The 26,612-nt window shown below is 52.0% G+C and overlaps 1 protein-coding gene across 4 annotated transcripts in view; it reads right to left on the bottom strand.

Annotated features, from left to right (window-relative positions):
• Positions 1–26,612, bottom strand: part of LOC140409375 (dynactin subunit 1-like) — a 276,463-nt gene that overhangs the window by 245,028 nt on the left and 4,823 nt on the right. For all 4 annotated transcript variants that reach the window (XM_072497822.1, XM_072497823.1, XM_072497824.1 and 1 more), the window contains exon 2: positions 10,764–11,009. In XM_072497822.1, coding sequence (XP_072353923.1) covers positions 10,764–11,009 — 246 coding nt within the window. The remainder of the gene's footprint in view (positions 1–10,763; positions 11,010–26,612) is intronic.

Below are 26,612 nucleotides of genomic sequence, written 5' to 3'. Positions count from 1 at the left end.
GCAGGTGCAACAGGTGATTAAGGCGGCAAATGGAGGACTTCCGGTTGCGGCGATGCGGAGCTAAGCTGCACATTTCGGCGGCTTCCACTAGAACGGACTTTTGGGCTCTCCGGAGGAGCCCCAACGGAAATTGTTTGACCGATTCCCATGTGGGAAGGTGAGAGCAAGGTCCCCCTTCCGTCGTGTACGGAGGGGACCAAAAGTGGAGCGGGGGAAAAAGTGGCTTTGTAGCAGCGGCAGAAACGAGGGGAAAAAAACAAGATGGCGGAGGGCGGAGATTGAGCAGCATGGGGGCCGGACCAGCAGGAGTTTCTCAGGCGCTGCGTGGAGGAGCTTAAAAAGGAGGTACTGGCACCAATGCTGACGGCGATCGAGGGGCTGAAGGAGACCAAGAAGGCCCAGGAGGTAGAGCTCCGAGAGGTGAGGGACAAAACCAACGAGGACGAGATCTTGGGCCTGGCGGCAAAGGTGGAGACGCACGAGGCGCTGCCCAAAGGTGGGCCGAGAGAATCGAGGTCCTGGAGAACAGGTCGAGGAGGAAGACTCTCCGGATTCTGGGTCTCCCTGAAGGGGTGGAGGGGGCCGATGCCGGGGCGTACGTGAGCACGATGCTCCATTCGCTGATGGGTGCGGAGGCCTCTCCGAGCCCCCTGGAGCTAGAAGGGGCTCACCGGGTCCTGGCGAGGAGACCCAAGGCCGGTGATAGTGGAGAGGTTCCATCGCTTCGCGGACAAAGAGAGTGTCCTGAGATGGGCCAAGAAGGAGCAGAGCAGTAGATGGGAGAATGCGGTGATCCGAGTCTACCAGGACTGGAGCGCGGAGGTGGCAAAGAGGAGAGCTGGCTTCAACCGGGCCAAGGCGGTGCTGCATAGGAAGAGGGTGAGATTCGGAATGCTGCAGCCAGCGCGACTGTGGGTCACGTATCAGGACCGACACCACTATTTCGAAACGCCAGAAGAGGCTTGGACCTTTATCCAAACGGAAAAATTGGACTCAAACTGAGGGTCTGTGGTTGTGGGGGAGATGTTGACTGTATACAGGGTTGTAAATATGGGTAAAGAATGTTTCACGGGTGGGACGATGGATGGGGATGGGAGAAGAGTTTTGATGGGGAGACTGTGAGGAATGTGGGCGCCAGTGCTGGAGGGAGGGGAGGCCGGGGATGGGGGAATTGGGATAAGGCCGCAACAGGAGCTGCACCACAGGGGGCGGGGCTGGCTCAGGAAAGCGCGGCTTTTTCCTGCTTTAGGGAAGGGCGGGAGGGGGGGGGATGGAGGAGCGCAAGGAGGAGGAGGGATTTCCACACCCCGGGGGGGGGGGGGGTCAACAGGAAGGCGGGGGAAGCCGGGGTCAGCAGGAGTCAGCTGACTTACGGAAGTATTATGGGGGGAGCAAAAGAGCTAGATCAGGATCTAGCGGGGGTGGGGGGAGGGGGGGAAAATAGGGTTGCTGCTGCATTGGCCGAGGGGGAACTGAAAACGGAAGAGGTGGTCGGGGCGGGGGTTCGAGTGCGGGAGGTGCGGGCACGGGACTGGCCTAAAATAGGAGATGGCTAGTCGGCGGGGCGGGGAGGTTGATGGACCAGGTGGGGGGAGTGGATCCGTGGAGATTTGCCAGGCCTTTGGCCAGAGAATTTTCTTTTTTCTCCCACGTACACAAAACCTACTCCCGGATAGATTTTTTTGTTCTGAGCAGGGCATCGATCCCGAAAGTGGAGGGAACGGAGTATTCGGCCATAGCCATTTCAGACCATGCCCCGCACTGGGTGGAGCTGGAGCTAGGGGGAGGAGAGGGACCAACGCCCATTGTGGAGGTTGGATGTGGGACTGCTGGCAGACGAGGGAGGGTGCGGGGGTGCATTGAAAGGTATTTGGAGGCCAACGACAACGGGGAGGTGCAGGTGGGAGTAGTATGGGAGGCGCTGAAGGCGGTGGTCAGGGGAGAGTTAATCTCCATCAGGGCTCATAGAGAGAAGAGAGAGGAGAGGGAGAGGTTGGTGGGGGAGATCCGAAGGGTGGGCAGGAGCTATGCAGAGGCTCCGGATGAGGGACTACTCAGGGAGAGGCGAAGTCTCCAGACGGAATTCGACCTGTTGACGACAGGGAAGGCAGAGGCACAGTGGAGAAAGGCACAGGGGGCGATGTATGAGTATGGGAAGAAGGCGAGCCGGATGCTGGCACATCAGCTCCGTAAGAGGATGGTAGCGAGGGAGATTGGTGGAGTCAAGAATGGAAGGGGAACTACGGTGCGGAGTGCGGTGAAAGTAAATGAGGCATTCAAGGCCTTCTATGAGGAGCCGTACAGATCTCAGCCCCCAGCGGGAGAAGAGGGGATGCGGCGATTCTTGGACCAATTAAGGTTCCCAAGGGTGGAGAGCAGGAGGTGGCTGGTTTGGGGGCACCAATTGGGTTGGAGGAGCTGATTAGAGGACTGGGGAGCATGCAGGCAGGGAAGGCCCCGGGACCGGATGGGTTCCCGGTTGAGTTCTATAGGAAGTATGTAGACATGTTAGCCCCGTTGCTGGTGAGGACTTTCAATGAGGCAAGGGAGGGGGGGACCCTGCCCCCTACAATGTCGGAGGCGATGATCTCTTTGATCCTGAAGCAGGTCAAGGACCCACTGCAATGTGGGTCGTACAGGCCGATCTCGCTCCTCAACGTGGATATTAAGTTGTTGGCGAAGGTGCTGGCTACGAGGATTGAGGACTGTGTCCCAGGGGTGATTCACGAGGACCAGACGGGATTTATAAAGGGCAGGCAGCTAAACACCAATGTGCGGCGGCTCCTAAATGTGATTATGATGCCATCGGAGGAGGGAGAGGCGGAGATAGTGGCAGCTATGGACGCGGAGAAGGCCTTTGATCGAGTAGAGTGGGAGTATCTCTGGGAAGTGTTGCGGAGGTTTGGGTTCGGGGGAGGGTTTATAAACTGGGTTAGGCTCCTATATAGAGCCCCGGTGGGGAGTGTGGCTACGAATCGGCGGAGGTCGGAGTATTTTCGGTTGTATCGAGGGACGAGGCAGGGGTGCCCCCTGGTCCCCCTGTTGTTTGCATTAGCAATTGAACCTTTGGCCATGGCATTAAGGGAGTCGGGGAAATGGAAGGGGGTGGTCCGAGGGGGAGAGGAACATCGAGTGTCGCTATATGCAGACGACCTGTTGCTGTATGTGGCGGATCCAGTGGAGGGGACGGTGGAGGTCATGCAGATTCTAAGGGAGTTTGGGGACTTTTTGTGCTATCAGCTCAATGTAGGGAAAAGTGAGCTCTTCGTGGTGCATCCAGGGGACCAGGGAAAAGGGATAGACGACCTGCCGTTGAGGAGGGCGGAAAGGAGCTTTCGGTACTCGGGGATCCAAATAGCTAGGAGTTGGGGGGCCCTGCACAAACTTAATTTGACGCGGCTGGTGGAACAGATGGAGGAGGACTTTAAACGGTGGGACATGTTGCCACTCTCGCTAGCGGGCAGAGTACAGTCGATTGAAATGGTGGTCCTCCCGAGGTTTCTTTTTGTATTCCAGTGCCTTCCTATTGTGATCACCAAGGCCTTTTTTAAGAGGGTAGGCAGGAGTATTATGGGTTTTGTGTGGGCGAATAAGACCCCGAGGGTAAGGAGGGGGTTTCTGGAGCGCAGTAGGGACCGAGGAGGGTTGGCGTTGCCAAATCTGGGTGGCTATTACTGGGCAGCCAATGTGGCGATGATCCGTAAGTGGGTGATGGAGGGAGAGGGGGCGGCGTGGAAGAGGTTGGAGATGGCGTCCTGTAAAGAAACGAGCCTGGGGGCACTGGTGACGGCACCGCTGCCGCTCTCGCCGACAAAGTATACCACAAGCCCGGTGGTGGCGGCAACGCTAAAGATCTGGGGCCAGTGGAGACGGCACCGGGGTGCGATGGGAGCCTCGGTGTGGTCCCCGATCAGGGGTAACCACCGGTTTGTCCCGGGGAAGGATGGACGGGGGGTTTCAGAGCTGGCATCGGGCAGGGATTAGAAGAATGGGGGACCTGTTCATTGACGGGACATTCGCGAGCTTAGGGGCACTGGAGGAGAAGTTTGGGCTACCCCCGGGAAACGCTTTCAGGTACATGCAAGTGAGGGCGTTTGTGAGGCGGCAGGTGAGGGAATTTTCGTTGCTCCCGGCACAGGGGTTTCAAGATAGGGTGATCTCGGGTGTATGGGTCGGAGAGGGCAAGGTGTCGGCGATATACCAGGAGATGAAAGAAGAGGGGGAGGCTTTGGTAGAGGAGCTGAAGGGTAAATGGGAGGAGGAGTTGGGGGAGGAGATTGAAGAGGGTCTGGGGGCTGATGCCCTAAGTAGGGTTAATTCCTCTTCCTCGTGTGTCAGGCTTAGCCTGATACAATTTAAGGTGGTTCACAGAGCGCATATGACGGGGGCGAGGCTGAGTAGGTTCTTTGGAGTGGAGGACAGATGTGGAAGGTGCTCAGGATGTTCCAGAAAGTTGATATGTGCGGGAGGAATCCAATGTACAAAGTTCTGTATTATGTTAATTTGATATGTTTATGTCTTGCTGTGCAACTTTTCTTTTCTTTTTGTTACCCGGGGGGGGGGGGGGGGGGGGGTTGTATGGTTGAAAATTTCTTAATAAACATATTTTAAAACAAAAAGGCAAATGGAATTTTGTCCTTCATTGCTCGGGGGATGGAGTTTAAGACTAGGGAGGTTCTGCTGCAATTGTATAAGGTGTTAGTGAGGCCACACCTGGAGTATTGTGTTCAGTTTTGGTCTCCTTACTTGAGAAAGGACGTACTGGCACTGGAGGATGTGCAGAGGAGATTCACTAGGTTAATCCCAGAGCTGAAGGGGTTGGATTACGAGGAGAGGTTGAGTAGACTGGGACTGTACTCGTTGGAATTTAGAAGGATGAGGGGGGATCTTATAGAAACATATAAGATTATGAAGGGAATAGATAGGATAGATGCGGGCAGGTTGTTTCCACTGGCGGGTGAAAGCAGAACTAGGGGGCATAGCCTCAAAATAAGGGGAAGTAGATTTAGGACTGAGTTTAGGAGGAACTTCTTCACCCAAAGGGTTGTGAATCTATGGAATTCCTTGCCCAGTGAAGCAGTTGAGGCTCCTTCATTAAATGTTTTTAAGATAAAGATAGATAGTTTTTTGAAGAATAAAGGGATTAAGGGTTATGGAGTTCGGGCCGGAAAGTGGAGCTGAGTCCACAAAAGATCAGCCAGGATCTCATTGAATGGTGGAGCAGGCTCGAGGGGCCAGATGGCCGACTCCTGCTCCTAGTTATTATGTTCTTATGTAAAATTAAGTCACGTCGCATTTTCCGAATTATACTGCATCTCCCATTCATTTGCCAAATCACTCAATCTGTCCAAATCACACTGCAGGATCTCTGCATCCTCCTCACAGCTCACCCTCCCACCCAACTTGGTGTCGTCTGCAAACTTGGAGATTTGATATTTTGTTCCCTCATCTGAATCATTAATAAATATTGTGAATAGCTGGGGTCCCAGCACTGATCCCTGTGGAACCCCACTAGTCACTGCCTGCCAATTTGAAAAGGACCCGGTAATTCCTACTCTTTGTTTCCTGTCTTCCAACCAGTTTTCTATCCATCTCAACATACCACCCCTAATCACATGCGCAATAGTTGGAAGAAAGGCAAGTGAATAGTTTACCAAAGACCATTAAAAGTCTACTGAGATAATCCAGAACTTGTGCAAACAAGTTGAAGGGTCAGAGTAAATTTCCAAGATGGCGCCGGAGCGAGGCGACTCTTTGCGAGCTCTCCCAAACAGATCCACTTTTTACTTAACCTATACTCGTTCTCCCTTTTCTTCTCATGTACTTAATGATCTGTTGAGCTGCTCGCAGAAAAATACTTTTCACTGCACCTCGGTACACGTGACAATAAACAAATCCAATCCAATCCAGAACGAACAATGAAACTTCAGAGAGAGAGGAAGTGATTGACATGATTCAAACTGAATTGAAAAGAAAGTATTTGAAACGACAATTTTGTATTTACGAATGAGGTGAAAGATTGTTGGAGAGGACAGTGTGAAACTGGGGCAGCACGGTAGCATTGTGGATAGCACAATTGCTTCACAGCTCCAGGGTCCCAGGTTCGATTCCGGCTTGGGTCACTGTCTGTGCGGAGTCTGCACATCCTCCCACAGTCCAAAGATGTGCAGGTTAGGTGGATTGGCCATGATAAATTGCCCTTAGTGTCCAAAATTGCTCTTAGTGTTGGGTGGGGTTACTGGGTTATGGGGATAGGGTGGAGGTGTTGACCTTGGGTAGGGTGCTCTTTCCAAGAGCCGGTGCAGACTCGATGGAGGGGATTGGAGAGTGGCGAAACCAGGGGATTGGAGAGTGGCGAATGTTGTGCCCCTGTTCAAAAAAGGGACTAGGGATAACCCTGGGAATTACAGGCCAGTTAGTCTTACTTCGGTGGTAGGCAAAGTCATGGAAAGGGTACTGAAGGATAGGATTTCTGAGCATCTGGAAAGACACTGCTTGATTAGGGATAGTCAGCACGGATTTGTGAGGGGTAGGTCTTGCCTTACAAATCTTATTGAATTCTTTGAGGAGGTGACCAAGCATGTGGATGAAGGTAAAGCAGTGGATGTAGTGTACATGGATTTTAGTAAGGTATTTGATAAGGTTCCCCATGGTAGGCTTATGCAGAAAGTAAGGAGGCATGGGATAGTGGGAAATTTGGCCAGTTGGATAACGAACTGGCTAACCGATAGAAGTCAGAGAGTGGTGGTGGATGGCAAATATTCAGCCTGGATCCCAGTTACCAGTGGCGCACTGCAGGGATCAGTTCTGGGTCCTCTGCTGTATGTGATTTTCATTAATGACTTGGATGAGGGAGTTGAAGGGTGGGTCAGTAAATTTGCAGAAGGGTGGGTCAGTAAATTTGCAGACGATATGAAGATTGGTGGAGTTGTGGATAGTGAGGAGGGCTGTTGTCGGCTGCAAAGAGACATAGATAGGATGCAGAGCTGGGCTGAGAAGTGGCAGATGGAGTTTACCCCTGAAAAGTGTAAGGTTGTCCATTTTGGAAGGAAAAATATGAATGCGGAATACAGGGTTAACGGTAGAGTTCTTGGCAATGTGGAGGAGCAGAGAGATCTTGGGTTCTATGTTCATACATCTTTGAAAGTTGCCACTCAAGTGGATAGAGCTGTGAAGAAGGCCTATGGTGTGCTCGCATTCATTAGCAGAGGGAGTGAATTTAAAAGCCGTGAGGTGATGATGCAGCTGTACAAAACTTTGGTAAGGCCACATTTGGAGTACTGTGTACAGTTCTGGTCACCTCATTTTAGGAAGGATGTGGAAGCTTTGGAAAAGGTGCAAAGGAGATTTACCAGGATGTTGCCTGGAATGGAGAGTAGGTCTTACGAGGAAAGGTTGAGGGTGCTAGGCCTTTTCTCATTAGAATGGAGAAGGATGAGGGGTGACTTGATAGAGGTTTATAAGATGATCAGGGTAATAGATAGAGTAGACAGTCAGAGACTTTTTCCCCGGGTGGATCAAACCATTACAAGGGGACATAAATTTAAGGTGAAAGGTGGAAGATATAGGAGGGATATCAGAGGTAGGTTCTTTACCCAGAGAGTAGTGGGGGCATGGAATGCACTGCCTGTGGAAGTAGTTGAGTCGGAAACATTAGGGACCTTCAAGCGGCTATTGGATAGGTACATGGATTACGGTAAAATGATGCGGTATAGATTTATTTCATTTCATTTCATGAGGGGTTGGTTTAGCACACTGGGCTAAATCGTTGGCTTTTAAAGCAGACCAAGGCAGGCCAGCAGCACGGTTCAATTCCCGTACCAGCCTCCCCGAACAGGCACCGGAATGTGGCGACTAGGGGATTTTCACAGTAACTTCATTGAAGCCTACTTGTGACAATAAGCGATTTTCATTTCATTTCATTTCAATTTGTTCTTAATCTAGGACAAAAGTTCGGCACAACATTGTGGGCCGAAGGGCCTGTTCTGTGCTGTATTGTTCGATGTTCTAACAAGGCCACAGAAATTCAAAGAACAAATTAAGCAAGGGGATGAAACTATTTTGAATGAACAAAAGAAGCATCTTAACAACATTCTTGAAACAGCTGAAAGAGATTTTGATCAGAGAAGAATTGAGATGTTCGAGCACGACTATTTTGTCTGTTAAATCGAGATGCAGATTTACCGTGCAAATTTGGAAAGTGGGCTCGAGAGCAGAACGATGCCTGCAAGTGACGAATAGGTCACCTGCCCTGAAGACTTAACTGAAACATTTATTTTGGACTTGAAAATGAGCAATCAGATGAAAAAGAAACAGAACACTGGAGTCTGGTGTTACCGTGTGTTTGATAACGCTGGGAAGTTATTCTCGGTCTTTGGCTAAATCATTTTAATTATATAAGGTGACATCTGTCATGTGAGAGTACCTTTAAGACATGGCTGTTTAAGCAATGTACCTTTAAGAAAACAGTGATGTCAGAGAGTGGGTGGAGCCGAGGTTCGGTTAGCCATTTTGCAGTTTAATTTGGCAGTTTGAAAAGAGCTTGGGAGTGTCTGTGTTTGCAGTGAGCTGGATCTCTGACATGAAAGACTCTCTCTGGATCATTTGGGTGATTTAAACTCATAATAGTAAAGCCTTTAACCTGATGTGATTCTGTTTAAAGGTGTTAAGTCTCTTGGACGTTTGAAGGAACATTTTAAGGAATTATTTACTGTTGCAATATTTTCTGAGTTATCTTTGAAGTAAGGGGTGTTAAGAGATCCAATGTTTATTTAAGATGTTGAGTTCATGGAATAAACAGTGTTTTGTGTTTAAAAACCCACGTGTCCATAATTGTAATCCCACACCTAGGGAACAAGCCGTGTGCTAGGAAAAGCAACAAATACTTTAAAGGGGGAGGTTGGTTGAACTCCACGATACATTTTGGGGTTCTGAAAACGCCTCGCCCAGAACACATCTGCAGTTGAGAACAATGAAAAGTTTACTTGTATGATGTAATAAGTTACCTGGTGAGATATTTGTGATGTGGATGTAATACCAGTGTAAAGAAATCTGCATGGTTCAGAAGATTCATTTCCTTCAAATAGGAGGGGTTTGGAAAACAACAGTGGTTTAAAGGGATTTACATTTGTATTGGTAAATATTAAAAATAAGGTATAAAAAATAAGTGGGTTTAACTTAAGTTAGATTCCTGCTCGACAAAGCTGTTTTTAATATGCATGGGGGGAGAGGGGGGGAAGTTATGGCATAAGAAAGAAATAAAAACTGCAAGAAGTTTGAGGTTGTTGCTAAGCAATTTGGGGCACCTTTCAGTTCAGTGGGTTTCTGAGTTTACTGTTTTGCTGGATGTTGCAGTTGGGCATAAGGAGGGGGCAGCTCTCACAGCTCAGCTTGAAGCAGTCGGTTTAGATGGCCAGAGAGGGAACATCTCTCTCAGCTTTGCTAGAAGAAAAGCCACACCATGGAGTACTAGATCATAGAATTTACAGTGCAGAAGGAGGCCATTCAGCCCATCGAGTCTGCACCCACTCTTGGAAAGAGCACCCTACCCAAGGTCAACACCTCCACCCTATCCCCATAACCCAGTAACCCCACCCTAAGGGCAATTTTCGACACTAAGGGCAATTTATCACGGCCAATCCACCTAACCTGCACATCTTTGGACTGTGGGAGGAAACCGGAGCACCCGGAGGAAACCCACGCACACACGGGGAGGACGTGCAGACTCCGCACAGACAATGACCCAAGCCGGAATCGAACCTGGGACCCTGGAGCTGTGAAGCAATTGTGCTATCCACAATGCTACCGTGCTGCCCCTCACCGTGCTAAACCTCAATGGTTTAGAGAATTAAAATCCAACTAGTTAGGAAACTAGAGAAATGAAAAGACGTTTCCAAGAAACCCGACGTTGAAGGTGTGAGGACGGATAACTGCTCAGCAAAGACAGGCAGAGCTGAGAAGGCCGAGACCACACAAAGATATCTGAAGTGATTTTCAGGTTCCTGAGAGTTTATGACATCCTGTGAAAGGGGTGTTGAAATAACGACGGAAATTGGTGGCTGGCTCTCGGAGTTTGTGGAAAAGCCTATAAGACAAAAGCAATCTGAAGAGGGAGGTGTATAACCTGAAAGCAAAACATTGATTGGAGCAGTTGAAAGAAAGCATTATTTAAAAGAAAATTTGAAAGTGTGACTTTTGAGAGGGGAATTTGAAATGACTTCTGTAGAAGCCAGGGTTCAGTGAGACAGGCTGGCTCACGGGATAAGAATCAGGAGGGTTTTGAAAAGAAAACCACAGACATTCACTTGGGTTCGGATAGGAGTGTGTATTACCACAGTCACCCTGTGTGTTTACAAGGGACTGTGTGCAGACTATTGTAGCCAAAGATATATTTTGTATCCTGTGTTAATCTTGAAATTGGTGTATATTTGGGAAGCCAAGAGGGGAGTAAAGTATCATATCAGAATCCAACTTTACATAATTAATTTTTTTTTTTTTTTTTTTTTAAACTTGTTAAAACTGTTCCTCCAAGGTTTCTTCAAAAACGTTAATCATATGGTCTTTTGAGACAGCGTCCCATTCTCGGATCTTCCCATCCAGTTATAACATCAACTGCGACCCTAACAAACCCAAAACGACTTCGGAAAACACACCAGTTACAAAAATAATAATAATAATCGCTTATTGTCACAAGTAGGCATCAAGGAAGTTACTGTGAAAAGCCCCCTACCTCCCTTCAACACAGGGACTCTGACCAACATTACCTGGGACTGACGTACGAAGATGCCATGACTCTCTTCACAGGTGAAGTATCGCTTGCCTTGCACCGTACCATCATTCTTCCCCTTGGCATCATCCAGAATCACTCCAACCCATTTACCAGAGGCAAACATTGTGGCACCGACATATGCAACAGTGCCACGGTGCCCCTTGCCAATCACTTCAACACGCCAGCCAACCTTCAGGGGTCTCCCGGCACCTATGTCACCACTCATTCTGCTACTGTTGGTCTGCAAAGAAAACAAACAAGTAATTATTGACAAAAGACGGATAGATGGACAGAAGAGAGAAATAGTTTTGGAGTGAGGGATCAAACCCGAGGCAGGACTGTGCGGCACAGAACAGGCAGCCAGTGCAGGCTACAAATGTCAGACATTTATTCAGGCTGGGTCTGTCACTGCATAACACTGGGGTACAGTACTGGTGGGGACGGGTCTGTCACTATAACACTGGGGTACAGTACTGGTGGGGACGGGTCTGCCGCTGTATAACACTGGGGTACAGTACTGGTGGGGACGGGTCTGTCACTGCATAACACTGGGGTACAGTACTGGTGGGGACGGGTCTGTCACTGTATAACACTGGGGTACAGTACTGGTGGGGACGGGTCTGTCACTGTATAACACTGGGGTACAGTACTGGTGGGGACGGGTCTGTCACTGTATAACACTGGGGTACAGTACTGGTGGGGACGGGTCTGTCACTGTATAACACTGGGGTACAGTACTGGTGGGGACGGGTCTGTCACTGTATAACACTGGGGTACAGTACTGGTGGGGACGGGTCTGTCACTGTATAACACTGGGGTACAGTACTGGTGGGGACGGGTCTGTCACTGTATAACACTGGGGTACAGTACTGGTGGGGACAGGTCTGTCACTGTATAACACTGGGGTACAGTACTGGTGGGGACAGGTCTGTCACTGCATAACACTGGGGTACAGTACTGGTGGGGACGGGACTGTCACTGCATAACACTGGGGTACAGTACTGGTGGGGACGGGTCTGTCACTGCATAACACTGGGGTACAGTACTGGTGGGGACGGGTCTGTCACTGTATAACACTGGGGTACAGTACTGGTGGGGACGGGTCTGTCACTGTATAACACTGGGGTACAGTACTGGTGGGGACGGGTCTGTCACTGTATAACACTGGGATACAGTACTGGTGGGGACAGGTCTGTCACTGTATAACACTGGGGTACAGTACTGGTGGGGACAGGTCTGTCACTGTATAACACTGGGGTACAGTACTGGTGGGGACGGGTCTGTCGCTGTATAACACTGGGGTACAGTACTGGTGGGGACGGGTCTGTCACTGTATAACACTGGGGTACAGTACTGGTGGCGTCGGGTCTGTCACTGTATAACACTGGGGTACAGTACTGGTGGGCACGGGTCTGTCACTGTATAACACTGGGGTACAGTACTGGTGGGGACAGGTCTGTCACTGTATAACACTGGGGTACAGTACTGGTGGGGACGGGTCTGTCACTGTATAACACTGGGGTACAGTACTGGTGGGGACAGGTCTGTCACTGTATAACACTGGGGTGCAGTACTGGTGGGGACGGGTCTGTCACTATAACACTGGGGTACAGTACTGGTGGGGACAGGTCTGTCACTGTATAACACTGGGGTACAGTACTGGTGGGGACGGGTCTGTCACTGTATAACACTGGGGTACAGTACTGGTGGGGACGGGTCTGTCACTGTATAACACTGGGGTACAGTACTGGTGGGGACAGGTCTGTCACTGTATAACACTGGGGTACAGTACTGGTGGGGACAGGTCTGTCACTGTATAACACTCGGGTACAGTACTGGTGGGGACGGGTCTGTCACTGTATAACACTGGGGTACAGTACTGGTGGGGACGGGTCTGTCACTGTATAACACTGGGGTACAGTACTGGTGGGGACAGGTCTGTCACTGTATAACACTGGGGTACAGTACTGGTGGGGACAGGTCTGTCACTGTCTCACACTGGTGTACAGTACTGGTGGGGACGGGTCTGTCACTGTATAACACTGGGGTACAGTACTGGTGGGGACGGGTCTGTCACTGTATAACACTGGGGTACAGTACTGGTGGGGACGGGTCTGTCACTGTATAACACTGGGGTACAGTACTGGTGGGGATGGGTCTGTCACTGTATAACACTGGGGTACAGTACTGGTGGGGACGGGTCTGTCACTGTATAACACTGGGGTACAGTACTGGTGGGGACAGGTCTGTCACTGTATAACACTGGGGTACAGTACTGGTGGGGATGGGTCTGTCACTGTATAACACTGGGGTACAGTACTGGTGGGGACGGGTCTGTCTCTGTTTAACACTGGGGTACAGTACTGGTGGGGACGGGTCTGTCACTGTATAACACTGGGGTACAGTACTGGTGGGAACGGGTCTGTCACTGTATAACACTGGGGTACAGTACTGGTGGGGACGGGTCTGTCGCTGTATAACACTGGGGTACAGTACTGGTGGGGACGGGTCTGTCACTGTATAACATTGGGGTACAGTACTGGTGGGGACGGGTCTGTCACTGTATAACACTGGGGTACAGTACTGGTTGGGACGGGTCTGTCACTGTATAACACTGGGGTACAGTACTGGTGGGGACAGGTCTGTCACTGTATAACACTGGGGTACAGTACTGGTGGGGACGGGTCTGTCACTGTATAACACTGGGGTACAGTACTGGTGGGGACGGGTCTGTCACTGTATAACAATGGGGTACAGTACTAGTGGAGACGTGTCTGTCACTGTATAACACTGGGGTACAGTACTGGTGGGGACGGGTCTGTCGCTGTATAACACTGGGGTACAGTACTGGTGGGGACGGGTCTGTCGCTGTATAACACTGGGGTACAGTACTGGTGGGGACGGGTCTGTCACTGTATAACACTGGGGTACAGCACTGGTGGGGACGGGTCTGTCACTGTATAACACTGGGGTACAGTACTGGTGGGGACGGGTCTGTCACTGTATAACACTGGGGTACAGTACTGGTGGGGACGGGTCTGTCACTGTATAACACTGGGGTACAGTACTGGTGGGGACGAATCTGTCACTGTAAAACACTGGGGTACAGTACTGTTGGGGACGGGTATGTCACTGTATAACACTGGGGTACAGTACGGAGGCGGATGGGTCTGTCGCTGTATAACACAGGGGTACAGTACTGGTGGGGATGGGTCTGTCACTGTATAACACTGGGGTACAGTACTGGTGGGGACGGGTCTGTCGCTGTATAACACTGGGGTACAGTACTGGTGGGGACGGGTCTGTCACTGTATAACACTGGGATACAGTACTGGTGGGGACGGGTCTGTCACTGTATAACACTGGGGTACAGTACTAGTGGGGACGTGTCTGTCACTGTATAACACTGGGGTACAGTACTGGTGGGGACGGGTCTGTCACTGTATAACACTGGGGTACAGTACTGGTGGGGACGGGTCTGTCACTGTCTAACACTGGGGTACAGTACTGGTGGGGACAGGTCTGTCACTGTATAACACTGGGGTACAGTACTGGTGGGGACGGGTCTGTCACTGTATAACACTGGGGTACAGTACTGGTGGGGACGGGTCTGTCGCTGTATAACACTGGGGTACAGTACTGTTGGGGACGGGTATGTCACTGTATAACACTGGGGTACAGTACGGGTGGGGATGGGTCTGTCACTGTATAACACTGGGGTACAGTACTGGTGGGGACGGGTCTGTCACTGTATAACACTGGGGTACAGTACTGGTGGGGACGGGTCTGTCACTGTATAACACTGGGGTACAGTACTGGTGGGGACGGGTCTGTCACTGTATAACACTGGTGTACAGTACTGGTGGGGACGGGTCTGTCACTGTATGACACTGGGGTACAGTACTGGTGGTGACGGGTCTGTCACTGTATAACACTGGGGTACAGTACTGGTGGGGACGGGTCTGTCACTGTATAACACTGGGGTACAGTACTAGTGGGGACGTGTCTGTCACTGTATAACACTGGGGTACAGTACAGGTGAGGATGGGTCTGTCGCAGTATAACACTGGGGTACAGTACTGGTGGGGATGGGTCTGTCACTGTATAACACTGGTGTACAGTACTGGTGGGGACGGGTCTGTCACTGTATAACACTGGGGTACAGCACTGGTGGGGATGGGTCTGTCACTGTATAACACTGGGGTACAGTACTGGTGGGGACGTGTCTGTCACTGTATAACACTGGGGTACAGTACTGGTGGGGACGGGTCTGTCACTGTATAACACTGGGGTACAGTACTGGTGGGGACGGGTCTGTCACTGTATAACACTGGGGTACAGTACTGGTGGGGACAGGTCTGTCACTGTATAACACTGGGGTCCAGTACTGTTGGGGACGGGTATGTCACTGTATAACACTGGGGTACAGTACGGGTGGGGATGGGTCTGTCACTGTATAACACTGGGGTACAGTACTGGTGGGGACGGGTATGTCACTGTATAACACTGGGGTACAGTACTGGTGGGGACGGGTCTGTCGCTGTATAACACTGGGGTACAGTACTGGTGGGGACGGGTCTGTCACTGTACAACACTGGGATACAGTACTGGTGGGGACGGGTCTGTCACTATAACACTGGGGTACAGTACTGGTGAGGACAGGTCTGTCACTGTATAACACTGGGGTACAGTACTGGTGGGGACGGGTCTGTCACTGTATAACACTGGGGTACAGTACTGGTGGGGACGGGTCTGTCACTGTATGACACTGGGGTACAGTACTGGTGGGGACGGGTCTGTCACTGTATAACACTGGGGTACAGTACTGGTGGGGACGGGTCAGTCACTGTATAACACTGGGGTACAGTACTGGTGGGGACGGGTCTGTCACTGTATAACACTGGGGTACAGTACTGGTGGGGACGGGTCCGTCGCTGAATAACTCTGGGGTACAGTACTGGTGGGGACGGGTCTGTCACTGTTTGACACTGGGGTACAGTACTGGTGGGGACGGGTCTGTCACTGTATAACACTGGGGTATAGTACCGGTGGGGACGGGTCTGTCACTGTATAACACTGGTGTACAGTACTGGTGGGGACGGGTCTGTCACTGTATAACACTGGGGTACAATACTGGTGGGGACGGGTCTGTCACTGTATAACACTGGGGTACAGTACCGGTGGGGACGGGTCTGTCACTGTATAACACTGGTGTACAGTACTGGTGGGGACGGGTCTGTCACTGTTTGACACTGGGGTACAGTACTGGTGGGGACGGGTCTGTCACTGTATAACACTGGGGTACAGTACTGGTGGGGACGGGTCTGTCACTGTATAACACTGGGGTACAGTACTGGTGGGGACGGGTCTGTCACTGTATAACACTGGGGTACAATACTGGTGGGGACGGGTCTGTCACTGTATAACACTGGGGTACAGTACTGGTGGGGACTGGTCTGTCACTGTATAACACTGGAGTACAGTACTGGTGGGGACGGGTCTGTCACTGTATAACACTGGGGTACAGTACTGGTGGGGACTGGTCTGTCACTGTATAACACTGGGGTACAGTACTGGTGGAGACGGGTCAGTCACTGTATAACACTGGGGTACAGTACTGGTGGGGACGGGTCTGTCACTGTATAACACTGGGGTACAGTACTGCTGGGGACGGGTCTGTCACTGTATAACACTGGGGTACAGTACTGGTGGGGACGGGTCTGTCACTGTATAACACTGGGGTACAGTATTGGTGGGGACGGGTCTGTCACTGTATAACACTGGGGTACAATACTGGTGGGGACGGGTCTGTCACTGTATAACACTGGGGTACAGTACTGGTGGGGACGGGTCTGTCACTGTATAACACTGGGGTACAGTACTGGTGGGGACGGGTCTGTCACTGTATAACACTGGGGTACAGTACTGGTGGGGACGGGTCTGTCACTGTATAACACTGGGGTACAATACTGGTGGGGACGGGTCTGTCACTGTATAACACTGGGGTACAGTACTGGTGGGGACGGGTCTGTCACTGTATAACACTGGGGTACAGTACTGGTGGGGACGGGTCTGTCACTGTATAACACTGGGGTACAGTACTGGTGGGGATGGGTCTGTCACTGTATAACACTGGGGTACAGTACTGGTGGGGACGGGTCTGTCACTGTACAACACTGGGGTACAGTACTGGTGGGGACGGGTCTGTCACTGTATAACACTGGGGTACAATACTGGTGGGGACGGGTCTGTCGCTGTATAACACTGGGGTACAGTACTGGTGGGGACGGGTCTGTCACTGTATAACACTGGAGTACAGTACTGGTGGGGATGGGTCTGTCACTGTATAACACTGGGGTACAGTACTGGTGGGGACGGGTCTGTCACTGTATAACACTGGGGTACAGTACTGGTGGGGACGGGTCTGTCACTGTACAACACTGGGGTACAGTACTGGTGGGGACGGGTCTGTCACTGTATAACACTGGGGTACAATACTGGTGGGGACGGGTCTGTCGCTGTATAACACTGGGGTACAGTACTAGTGGGGACGGGTCTGTCGCTGTATAACACTGGGGTACAGTACTGGTGGGGACGGGTCTGTCACTGTATAACACTGGGGTACAGTACTGGTGGGGATGGGTCTGTCACTGTATAACACTGGGGTACAGTACTGGTGGGGACGGGTCTGTCACTGTATAACACTGGGGTACAGTACTGGTGGGGACGGGCCTGTCACTGTATAACACTGGGGTACAGTACTGGTGGGGACGGGTCTGTCACTGTATAACACGGGGTAGAGTACTGGTGGGGACACGTCGGTCACTGTATAACACTGGGGTACAGTACTGGTGGGGACGGGTCTGTCACTGTATAACACTGGGGTACAGTACTGGTGGGGACGGGTCTGTCACTGTATAACACTGGGGTACAGTACTGGTGGGGACGGGTCTGTCACTGTATAACACGGGGTAGAGTACTGGTGGGGACACGTCGGTCACTGTATAACACTGGGATGCAGCACTGGTGGGGACGGGTCTGTCACTGTATAACATTGGGGTACAGTACTGGTGGGGATGGGCCTGTCACTGTATAACACTGGGGTACAGTACTGGTGGGGACAGGTCTGTCACTGTATAACACTGGGGTACAGTACTGGTGGGGACGGGCCTGTCACTGTATAACACTGGGGTACAGTACTGGTGGCGTCGGGTCTGTCACTGTATAACACTGGGGTACAGTACTGGTGGGGACGGGTCTGTCACTGTATAACACTGGGGTACAGTACTGGTGGCGTCGGGTCTGTCACTGTATAACACTGGGGTACAGTACTGGTGGGCACGGGTCTGTCACTGTATAACACTGGGGTACAGTACTGGTGGGGACAGGTCTGTCACTGTATAACACTGGGGTACAGTACTGGTGGGGACGGGTCTGTCACTGTATAACACTGGGGTACAGTACTGGTGGGGACAGGTCTGTCACTGTATAACACTGGGGTGCAGTACTGGTGGGGACGGGTCTGTCACTATAACACTGGGGTACAGTACTGGTGGGGACAGGTCTGTCACTGTATAACACTGGGGTACAGTACTGGTGGGGACGGGTCTGTCACTGTATAACACTGGGGTACAGTACTGGTGGGGACGGGTCTGTCACTGTATAACACTGGGGTACAGTACTGGTGGGGACAGGTCTGTCACTGTATAACACTGGGGTACAGTACTGGTGGGGACAGGTCTGTCACTGTATAACACTCGGGTACAGTACTGGTGGGGACGGGTCTGTCACTGTATAACACTGGGGTACAGTACTGGTGGGGACGGGTCTGTCACTGTATAACACTGGGGTACAGTACTGGTGGGGACAGGTCTGTCACTGTATAACACTGGGGTACAGTACTGGTGGGGACAGGTCTGTCACTGTCTCACACTGGTGTACAGTACTGGTGGGGACGGGTCTGTCACTGTATAACACTGGGGTACAGTACTGGTGGGGACGGGTCTGTCACTGTATAACACTGGGGTACAGTACTGGTGGGGACGGGTCTGTCACTGTATAACACTGGGGTACAGTACTGGTGGGGATGGGTCTGTCACTGTATAACACTGGGGTACAGTACTGGTGGGGACGGGTCTGTCACTGTATAACACTGGGGTACAGTACTGGTGGGGACAGGTCTGTCACTGTATAACACTGGGGTACAGTACTGGTGGGGATGGGTCTGTCACTGTATAACACTGGGGTACAGTACTGGTGGGGACGGGTCTGTCTCTGTTTAACACTGGGGTACAGTACTGGTGGGGACGGGTCTGTCACTGTATAACACTGGGGTACAGTACTGGTGGGAACGGGTCTGTCACTGTATAACACTGGGGTACAGTACTGGTGGGGACGGGTCTGTCGCTGTATAACACTGGGGTACAGTACTGGTGGGGACGGGTCTGTCACTGTATAACATTGGGGTACAGTACTGGTGGGGACGGGTCTGTCACTGTATAACACTGGGGTACAGTACTGGTTGGGACGGGTCTGTCACTGTATAACACTGGGGTACAGTACTGGTGGGGACAGGTCTGTCACTGTATAACACTGGGGTACAGTACTGGTGGGGACGGGTCTGTCACTGTATAACACTGGGGTACAGTACTGGTGGGGACGGGTCTGTCACTGTATAACAATGGGGTACAGTACTAGTGGAGACGTGTCTGTCACTGTATAACACTGGGGTACAGTACTGGTGGGGACGGGTCTGTCGCTGTATAACACTGGGGTACAGTACTGGTGGGGACGGGTCTGTCGCTGTATAACACTGGGGTACAGTACTGGTGGGGACGGGTCTGTCACTGTATAACACTGGGGTACAGCACTGGTGGGGACGGGTCTGTCACTGTATAACACTGGGGTACAGTACTGGTGGGGACGGGTCTGTCACTGTATAACACTGGGGTACAGTACTGGTGGGGACGGGTCTGTCACTGTATAACACTGGGGTACAGTACTGGTGGGGACGAATCTGTCACTGTAAAACACTGGGGTACAGTACTGTTGGGGACGGGTATGTCACTGTATAACACTGGGGTACAGTACGGAGGCGGATGGGTCTGTCGCTGTATAACACAGGGGTACAGTACTGGTGGGGATGGGTCTGTCACTGTATAACACTGGGGTACAGTACTGGTGGGGACGGGTCTGTCGCTGTATAACACTGGGGTACAGTACTGGTGGGGACGGGTCTGTCACTGTATAACACTGGGATACAGTACTGGTGGGGACGGGTCTGTCACTGTATAACACTGGGGTACAGTACTAGTGGGGACGTGTCTGTCACTGTATAACACTGGGGTACAGTACTGGTGGGGACGGGTCTGTCACTGTATAACACTGGGGTACAGTACTGGTGGGGACGGGTCTGTCACTGTCTAACACTGGGGTACAGTACTGGTGGGGACAGGTCTGTCACTGTATAACACTGGGGTACAGTACTGGTGGGGACGGGTCTGTCACTGTATAACACTGGGGTACAGTACTGGTGGGGACGGGTCTGTCGCTGTATAACACTGGGGTACAGTACTGTTGGGGACGGGTATGTCACTGTATAACACTGGGGTACAGTACGGGTGGGGATGGGTCTGTCACTGTATAACACTGGGGTACAGTACTGGTGGGGACGGGTCTGTCACTGTATAACACTGGGGTACAGTACTGGTGGGGACGGGTCTGTCACTGTATAACACTGGGGTACAGTACTGGTGGGGACGGGTCTGTCACTGTATAACACTGGTGTACAGTACTGGTGGGGACGGGTCTGTCACTGTATGACACTGGGGTACAGTACTGGTGGTGACGGGTCTGTCACTGTATAACACTGGGGTACAGTACTGGTGGGGACGGGTCTGTCACTGTATAACACTGGGGTACAGTACTAGTGGGGACGTGTCTGTCACTGTATAACACTGGGGTACAGTACAGGTGAGGATGGGTCTGTCGCAGTATAACACTGGGGTACAGTACTGGTGGGGATGGGTCTGTCACTGTATAACACTGGTGTACAGTACTGGTGGGGACGGGTCTGTCACTGTATAACACTGGGGTACAGCACTGGTGGGGATGGGTCTGTCACTGTATAACACTGGGGTACAGTACTGGAGGGGACGTGTCTGTCACTGTATAACACTGGGGTACAGTACTGGTGGGGACGGGTCTGTCACTGTATAACACTGGGGTACAGTACTGGTGGGGACGGGTCTGTCACTGTATAACACTGGGGTACAGTACTGGTGGGGACAGGTCTGTCACTGTATAACACTGGGGTCCAGTACTGTTGGGGACGGGTATGTCACTGTATAACACTGGGGTACAGTACGGGTGGGGATGGGTCTGTCACTGTATAACACTGGGGTACAGTACTGGTGGGGACGGGTATGTCACTGTATAACACTGGGGTACAGTACTGGTGGGGACGGGTCTGTCGCTGTATAACACTGGGGTACAGTACTGGTGGGGACGGGTCTGTCACTGTACAACACTGGGATACAGTACTGGTGGGGACGGGTCTGTCACTATAACACTGGGGTACAGTACTGGTGAGGACAGGTCTGTCACTGTATAACACTGGGGTACAGTACTGGTGGGGACGGGTCTGTCACTGTATAACACTGGGGTACAGTACTGGTGGGGACGGGTCTGTCACTGTATGACACTGGGGTACAGTACTGGTGGGGACGGGTCTGTCACTGTATAACACTGGGGTACAGTACTGGTGGGGACGGGTCAGTCACTGTATAACACTGGGGTACAGTACTGGTGGGGACGGGTCTGTCACTGTATAACACTGGGGTACAGTACTGGTGGGGACGGGTCCGTCGCTGAATAACTCTGGGGTACAGTACTGGTGGGGACGGGTCTGTCACTGTTTGACACTGGGGTACAGTACTGGTGGGGACGGGTCTGTCACTGTATAACACTGGGGTATAGTACCGGTGGGGACGGGTCTGTCACTGTATAACACTGGTGTACAGTACTGGTGGGGACGGGTCTGTCACTGTATAACACTGGGGTACAATACTGGTGGGGACGGGTCTGTCACTGTATAACACTGGGGTACAGTACCGGTGGGGACGGGTCTGTCACTGTATAACACTGGTGTACAGTACTGGTGGGGACGGGTCTGTCACTGTTTGACACTGGGGTACAGTACTGGTGGGGACGGGTCTGTCACTGTATAACACTGGGGTACAGTACTGGTGGGGACGGGTCTGTCACTGTATAACACTGGGGTACAGTACTGGTGGGGACGGGTCTGTCACTGTATAACACTGGGGTACAATACTGGTGGGGACGGGTCTGTCACTGTATAACACTGGGGTACAGTACTGGTGGGGACTGGTCTGTCACTGTATAACACTGGAGTACAGTACTGGTGGGGACGGGTCTGTCACTGTATAACACTGGGGTACAGTACTGGTGGGGACTGGTCTGTCACTGTATAACACTGGGGTACAGTACTGGTGGAGACGGGTCAGTCACTGTATAACACTGGGGTACAGTACTGGTGGGGACGGGTCTGTCACTGTATAACACTGGGGTACAGTACTGCTGGGGACGGGTCTGTCACTGTATAACACTGGGGTACAGTACTGGTGGGGACGGGTCTGTCACTGTATAACACTGGGGTACAGTATTGGTGGGGACGGGTCTGTCACTGTATAACACTGGGGTACAATACTGGTGGGGACGGGTCTGTCACTGTATAACACTGGGGTACAGTACTGGTGGGGACGGGTCTGTCACTGTATAACACTGGGGTACAGTACTGGTGGGGACGGGTCTGTCACTGTATAACACTGGGGTACAGTACTGGTGGGGACGGGTCTGTCACTGTATAACACTGGGGTACAATACTGGTGGGGACGGGTCTGTCACTGTATAACACTGGGGTACAGTACTGGTGGGGACGGGTCTGTCACTGTATAACACTGGGGTACAGTACTGGTGGGGACGGGTCTGTCACTGTATAACACTGGGGTACAGTACTGGTGGGGATGGGTCTGTCACTGTATAACACTGGGGTACAGTACTGGTGGGGACGGGTCTGTCACTGTACAACACTGGGGTACAGTACTGGTGGGGACGGGTCTGTCACTGTATAACACTGGGGTACAATACTGGTGGGGACGGGTCTGTCGCTGTATAACACTGGGGTACAGTACTGGTGGGGACGGGTCTGTCACTGTATAACACTGGAGTACAGTACTGGTGGGGATGGGTCTGTCACTGTATAACACTGGGGTACAGTACTGGTGGGGACGGGTCTGTCACTGTACAACACTGGGGTACAGTACTGGTGGGGACGGGTCTGTCACTGTATAACACTGGGGTACAATACTGGTGGGGACGGGTCTGTCGCTGTATAACACTGGGGTACAGTACTAGTGGGGACGGGTCTGTCGCTGTATAACACTGGGGTACAGTACTGGTGGGGACGGGTCTGTCACTGTATAACACTGGGGTACAGTACTGGTGGGTCGGGTCTGTCACTGTATAACACTGGGGTACAGTACTGGTGGGGACGGGTCTGTCACTGTATAACACTGGGGTACAGTACTGGTGGGGACGGGCCTGTCACTGTATAACACTGGGGTACAGTACTGGTGGGGACGGGTCTGTCACTGTATAACACGGGGTAGAGTACTGGTGGGGACACGTCGGTCACTGTATAACACTGGGGTACAGTACTGGTGGGGACGGGTCTGTCACTGTATAACACGGGGTACAGTACTGGTGGGGACGGGTCTGTCACTGTATAACACTGGGGTACAGTACTGGTGGGGACGGGTCTGTCGCTGTATAACACTGGGGTACAGTACTGGTGGGGACGGGTCTGTCGCTGTATAACACTGGGGTACAGTACTGGTGGGGACGGGTCTGTCACTGTATAACACTGGGGTAGAGTACTGGTGGGGACAGGTCTGTCACTGTCTCACACTGGGGTACAGTACTGGTGGGGACGGGTCTGTCACTGTATAACACTGGGGTACAGTACTGGTGGGGACGGGTCTGACACTGTATAACACTGGGGTACAGTACTGGTGGGGACGGGTCTGACACTGTATAACACTGGGGTACAGTACTGGTGGGGACGGGTATGTCACTGTATAACACTGGGGTACAGTACTGGTGGGGACAGGTCTGTCACTGTATAACACTGGGGTACAGTACTGGTGGGGACGGGTCTGTCACTGTATAACACTGGGATACAGTACTGGTGGGGACGGGTCTGTCACTGTATAACACTGGGGTACAGTACTGGTGGGGATGGGTCTGTCACTGTATAACACTGGGGTACAGTACTGGTGGGGACAGGTCTGTCACTGTATAACACTGGGGTACAGTACCGGTGGGGATGGGTCTGTCACTGTATAACACAGGGGTACAGTACTGGTGGGGATGGGTCTGTCGCTGTATAACACTGGGGTACAGTACTGGTGGGGATGGGTCTGTCACTGTATAACACAGGGGTACAGTACTGGTGGGGATGGGTCTGTCGCTGTATAACACAGGGGTACAGTACTGGTGGGGATGGGTCTGTCACTGTATAACACTGGGGTACAGTACTGGTGGGGACAGGTCTGTCACTGTATAACACTGGGGTACAGTACCGGTGGGGATGGGTCTGTCGTGGGGATGGGTCTGTCACTGTATAACACTGGGGTACAGTACTGGTGGGGACGGGTCTGTCACTGTATAACACTGGGGTACAGTACTGGTGGGGACAGGTCTGTCACTGTATAACACTGGGGTACAGTACTGGTGGGGACGGGTCTGTCACTGTATAACACTGGGGTACAGTACTGGTGGGGACAGGTCTGTCACTGTATAACACTGGGGTACAGTACCGGTGGGGATGGGTCTGTCACTGTATAACACTGGGATACAGTACTGGTGGGGACGGGTCTGTCACTGTATAACACTGGGGTACAGTACTGGTGGGGACAGGTCTGTCACTGTATAACACTGGGGTACAGTACTGGTGGGGACGGGTCTGTCACTGTATAACACTGGGGTACAGTACTGGTGGGGACGGGTCTGTCACTGTATAACACTGGGTACAGTACTGGTGGGGACGGGTGTGTCACTGTATAACACTGGGGTACAGTACTGGTGGGGATGGGTCTGTCACTGTATAACACGGGGTACAGTACTGGTGGGGACGGGTCTGTCACTGTATAACACTGGGGTACAGCACTGGTGGGGACAGGTCTGTCACTGTATAACACTGGGGTACAGTACTGGTGGGGACGGGTCTGTCACTGTATAACACTGGGTACAGCACTGGTGGGGACAGGTCTGTCACTGTATAACACTGGGGTACAGTACTGGTGGGGACGGGTCTGTCACTGTATAACACTGGGTACAGTACTGGTGGGGACGGGTGTGTCACTGTATAACACTGGGGTACAGTACTGGTGGGGATGGGTCTGTCACTGTATAACACGGGGTACAGTACTGGTGGGGACGGGTCTGTCACTGTATAACACTGGGGTACAGTACTGGTGGGGACGGGTCTGTCACTGTATAACACTGGGTACAGTACTGGTGGGGACGGGTGTGTCACTGTATAACACTGGGGTACAGTACTGGTGGGGATGGGTCTGTCACTGTATAACACTGGGGTACACTACTGGTGGGGACGGGTCTGTCCCTGTATAACACTGGGGTACAGTACTGGTGGGGACGGGTCTGTCACTGTATAACACTGGGGTACAGTACTGGTGGGGACGGGTCTGTCACTGTATAACACTGCGGTACAGTACTGGTGGGGACGGGTCTGTCACTGTATAACACTGGGGTACAGTACTGGTGGGGGTGGATCTGTCACTGTATAACACTGGGGTACAGTACTGGTGGGGACGGGTCTGTCACTGTATAACACTGGGGTACAGTACTGGTGGGGATGGGTCTGTCACTGTATAACACTGGGGTACAGTACTGGTGCGTACGGGTCTGTCACTGTATAACACTGGGGTACAGTACTGGTGGGGACAGGTCTGTCACTGTATAACACTGGGGTACAGTACTAGTGGGGACGGGACTGTCGCTGTATAACACTGGGGTACAGTACTAGTGGGGACACGTCGGTCACTGTATAACACTGGGATACAGTACTGGTGGGGACACGTCGGTCACTGTATAACACTGGGGTACAGTACTGGTGGGGACGTGTCTGTCACTATAACACTGGGGTACAGTACTGGTGGGGACGGGTCTGTCACTGTATAACACTGGGGTACAGTACTGGTGGGGACACGTCGGTCACTGTATAACACTGGGGTACAGTACAGGTGGGGACGGGTCTGTCACTGTATAACACTGGGGTACAGTACTGGTGGGGACACGTCGGTCACTGTATAACACTGGGGTACAGTACTGGTGGGGACGGGTCTGTCACTGTATAACACTGGGGTACAGTACTGGTGGGGACGGGTCTGTCACTGTATAACACTGGGATACAGTACTGGTGGGGACACGTCGGTCACTGTATAACACTGGGGTACAGTACTGGTGGGGACACGTCGGTCACTGTATAACACTGGGGTACAGTACTGGTGGGGACACGTCGGTCACTGTATAACACTGGGATACAGTACTGGTGGGGACGGGTCTGTCTCTGTATAACACTGGGATACAGTACTGGTGGGGACACGTCGGTCACTGTATAACACTGGGGTACAGTACTGGTGGGGACACGTCGGTCACTGTATAACACTGGGATACAGCACTGGTGGGGACACGTCGGTCACTGTATAACCATAAGACCATAAGACATAGCAGCAGAATTAGG

Source organism: Scyliorhinus torazame, chromosome 3 (genome assembly GCF_047496885.1).
Source record: "Scyliorhinus torazame isolate Kashiwa2021f chromosome 3, sScyTor2.1, whole genome shotgun sequence".
In the NCBI taxonomy this organism is placed as follows: domain Eukaryota; kingdom Metazoa; phylum Chordata; class Chondrichthyes; order Carcharhiniformes; family Scyliorhinidae; genus Scyliorhinus; species Scyliorhinus torazame.
The sequence above is the reverse complement of the archived record's forward strand: the minus strand, read 5'-3'. Positions and strand labels throughout refer to the sequence as shown.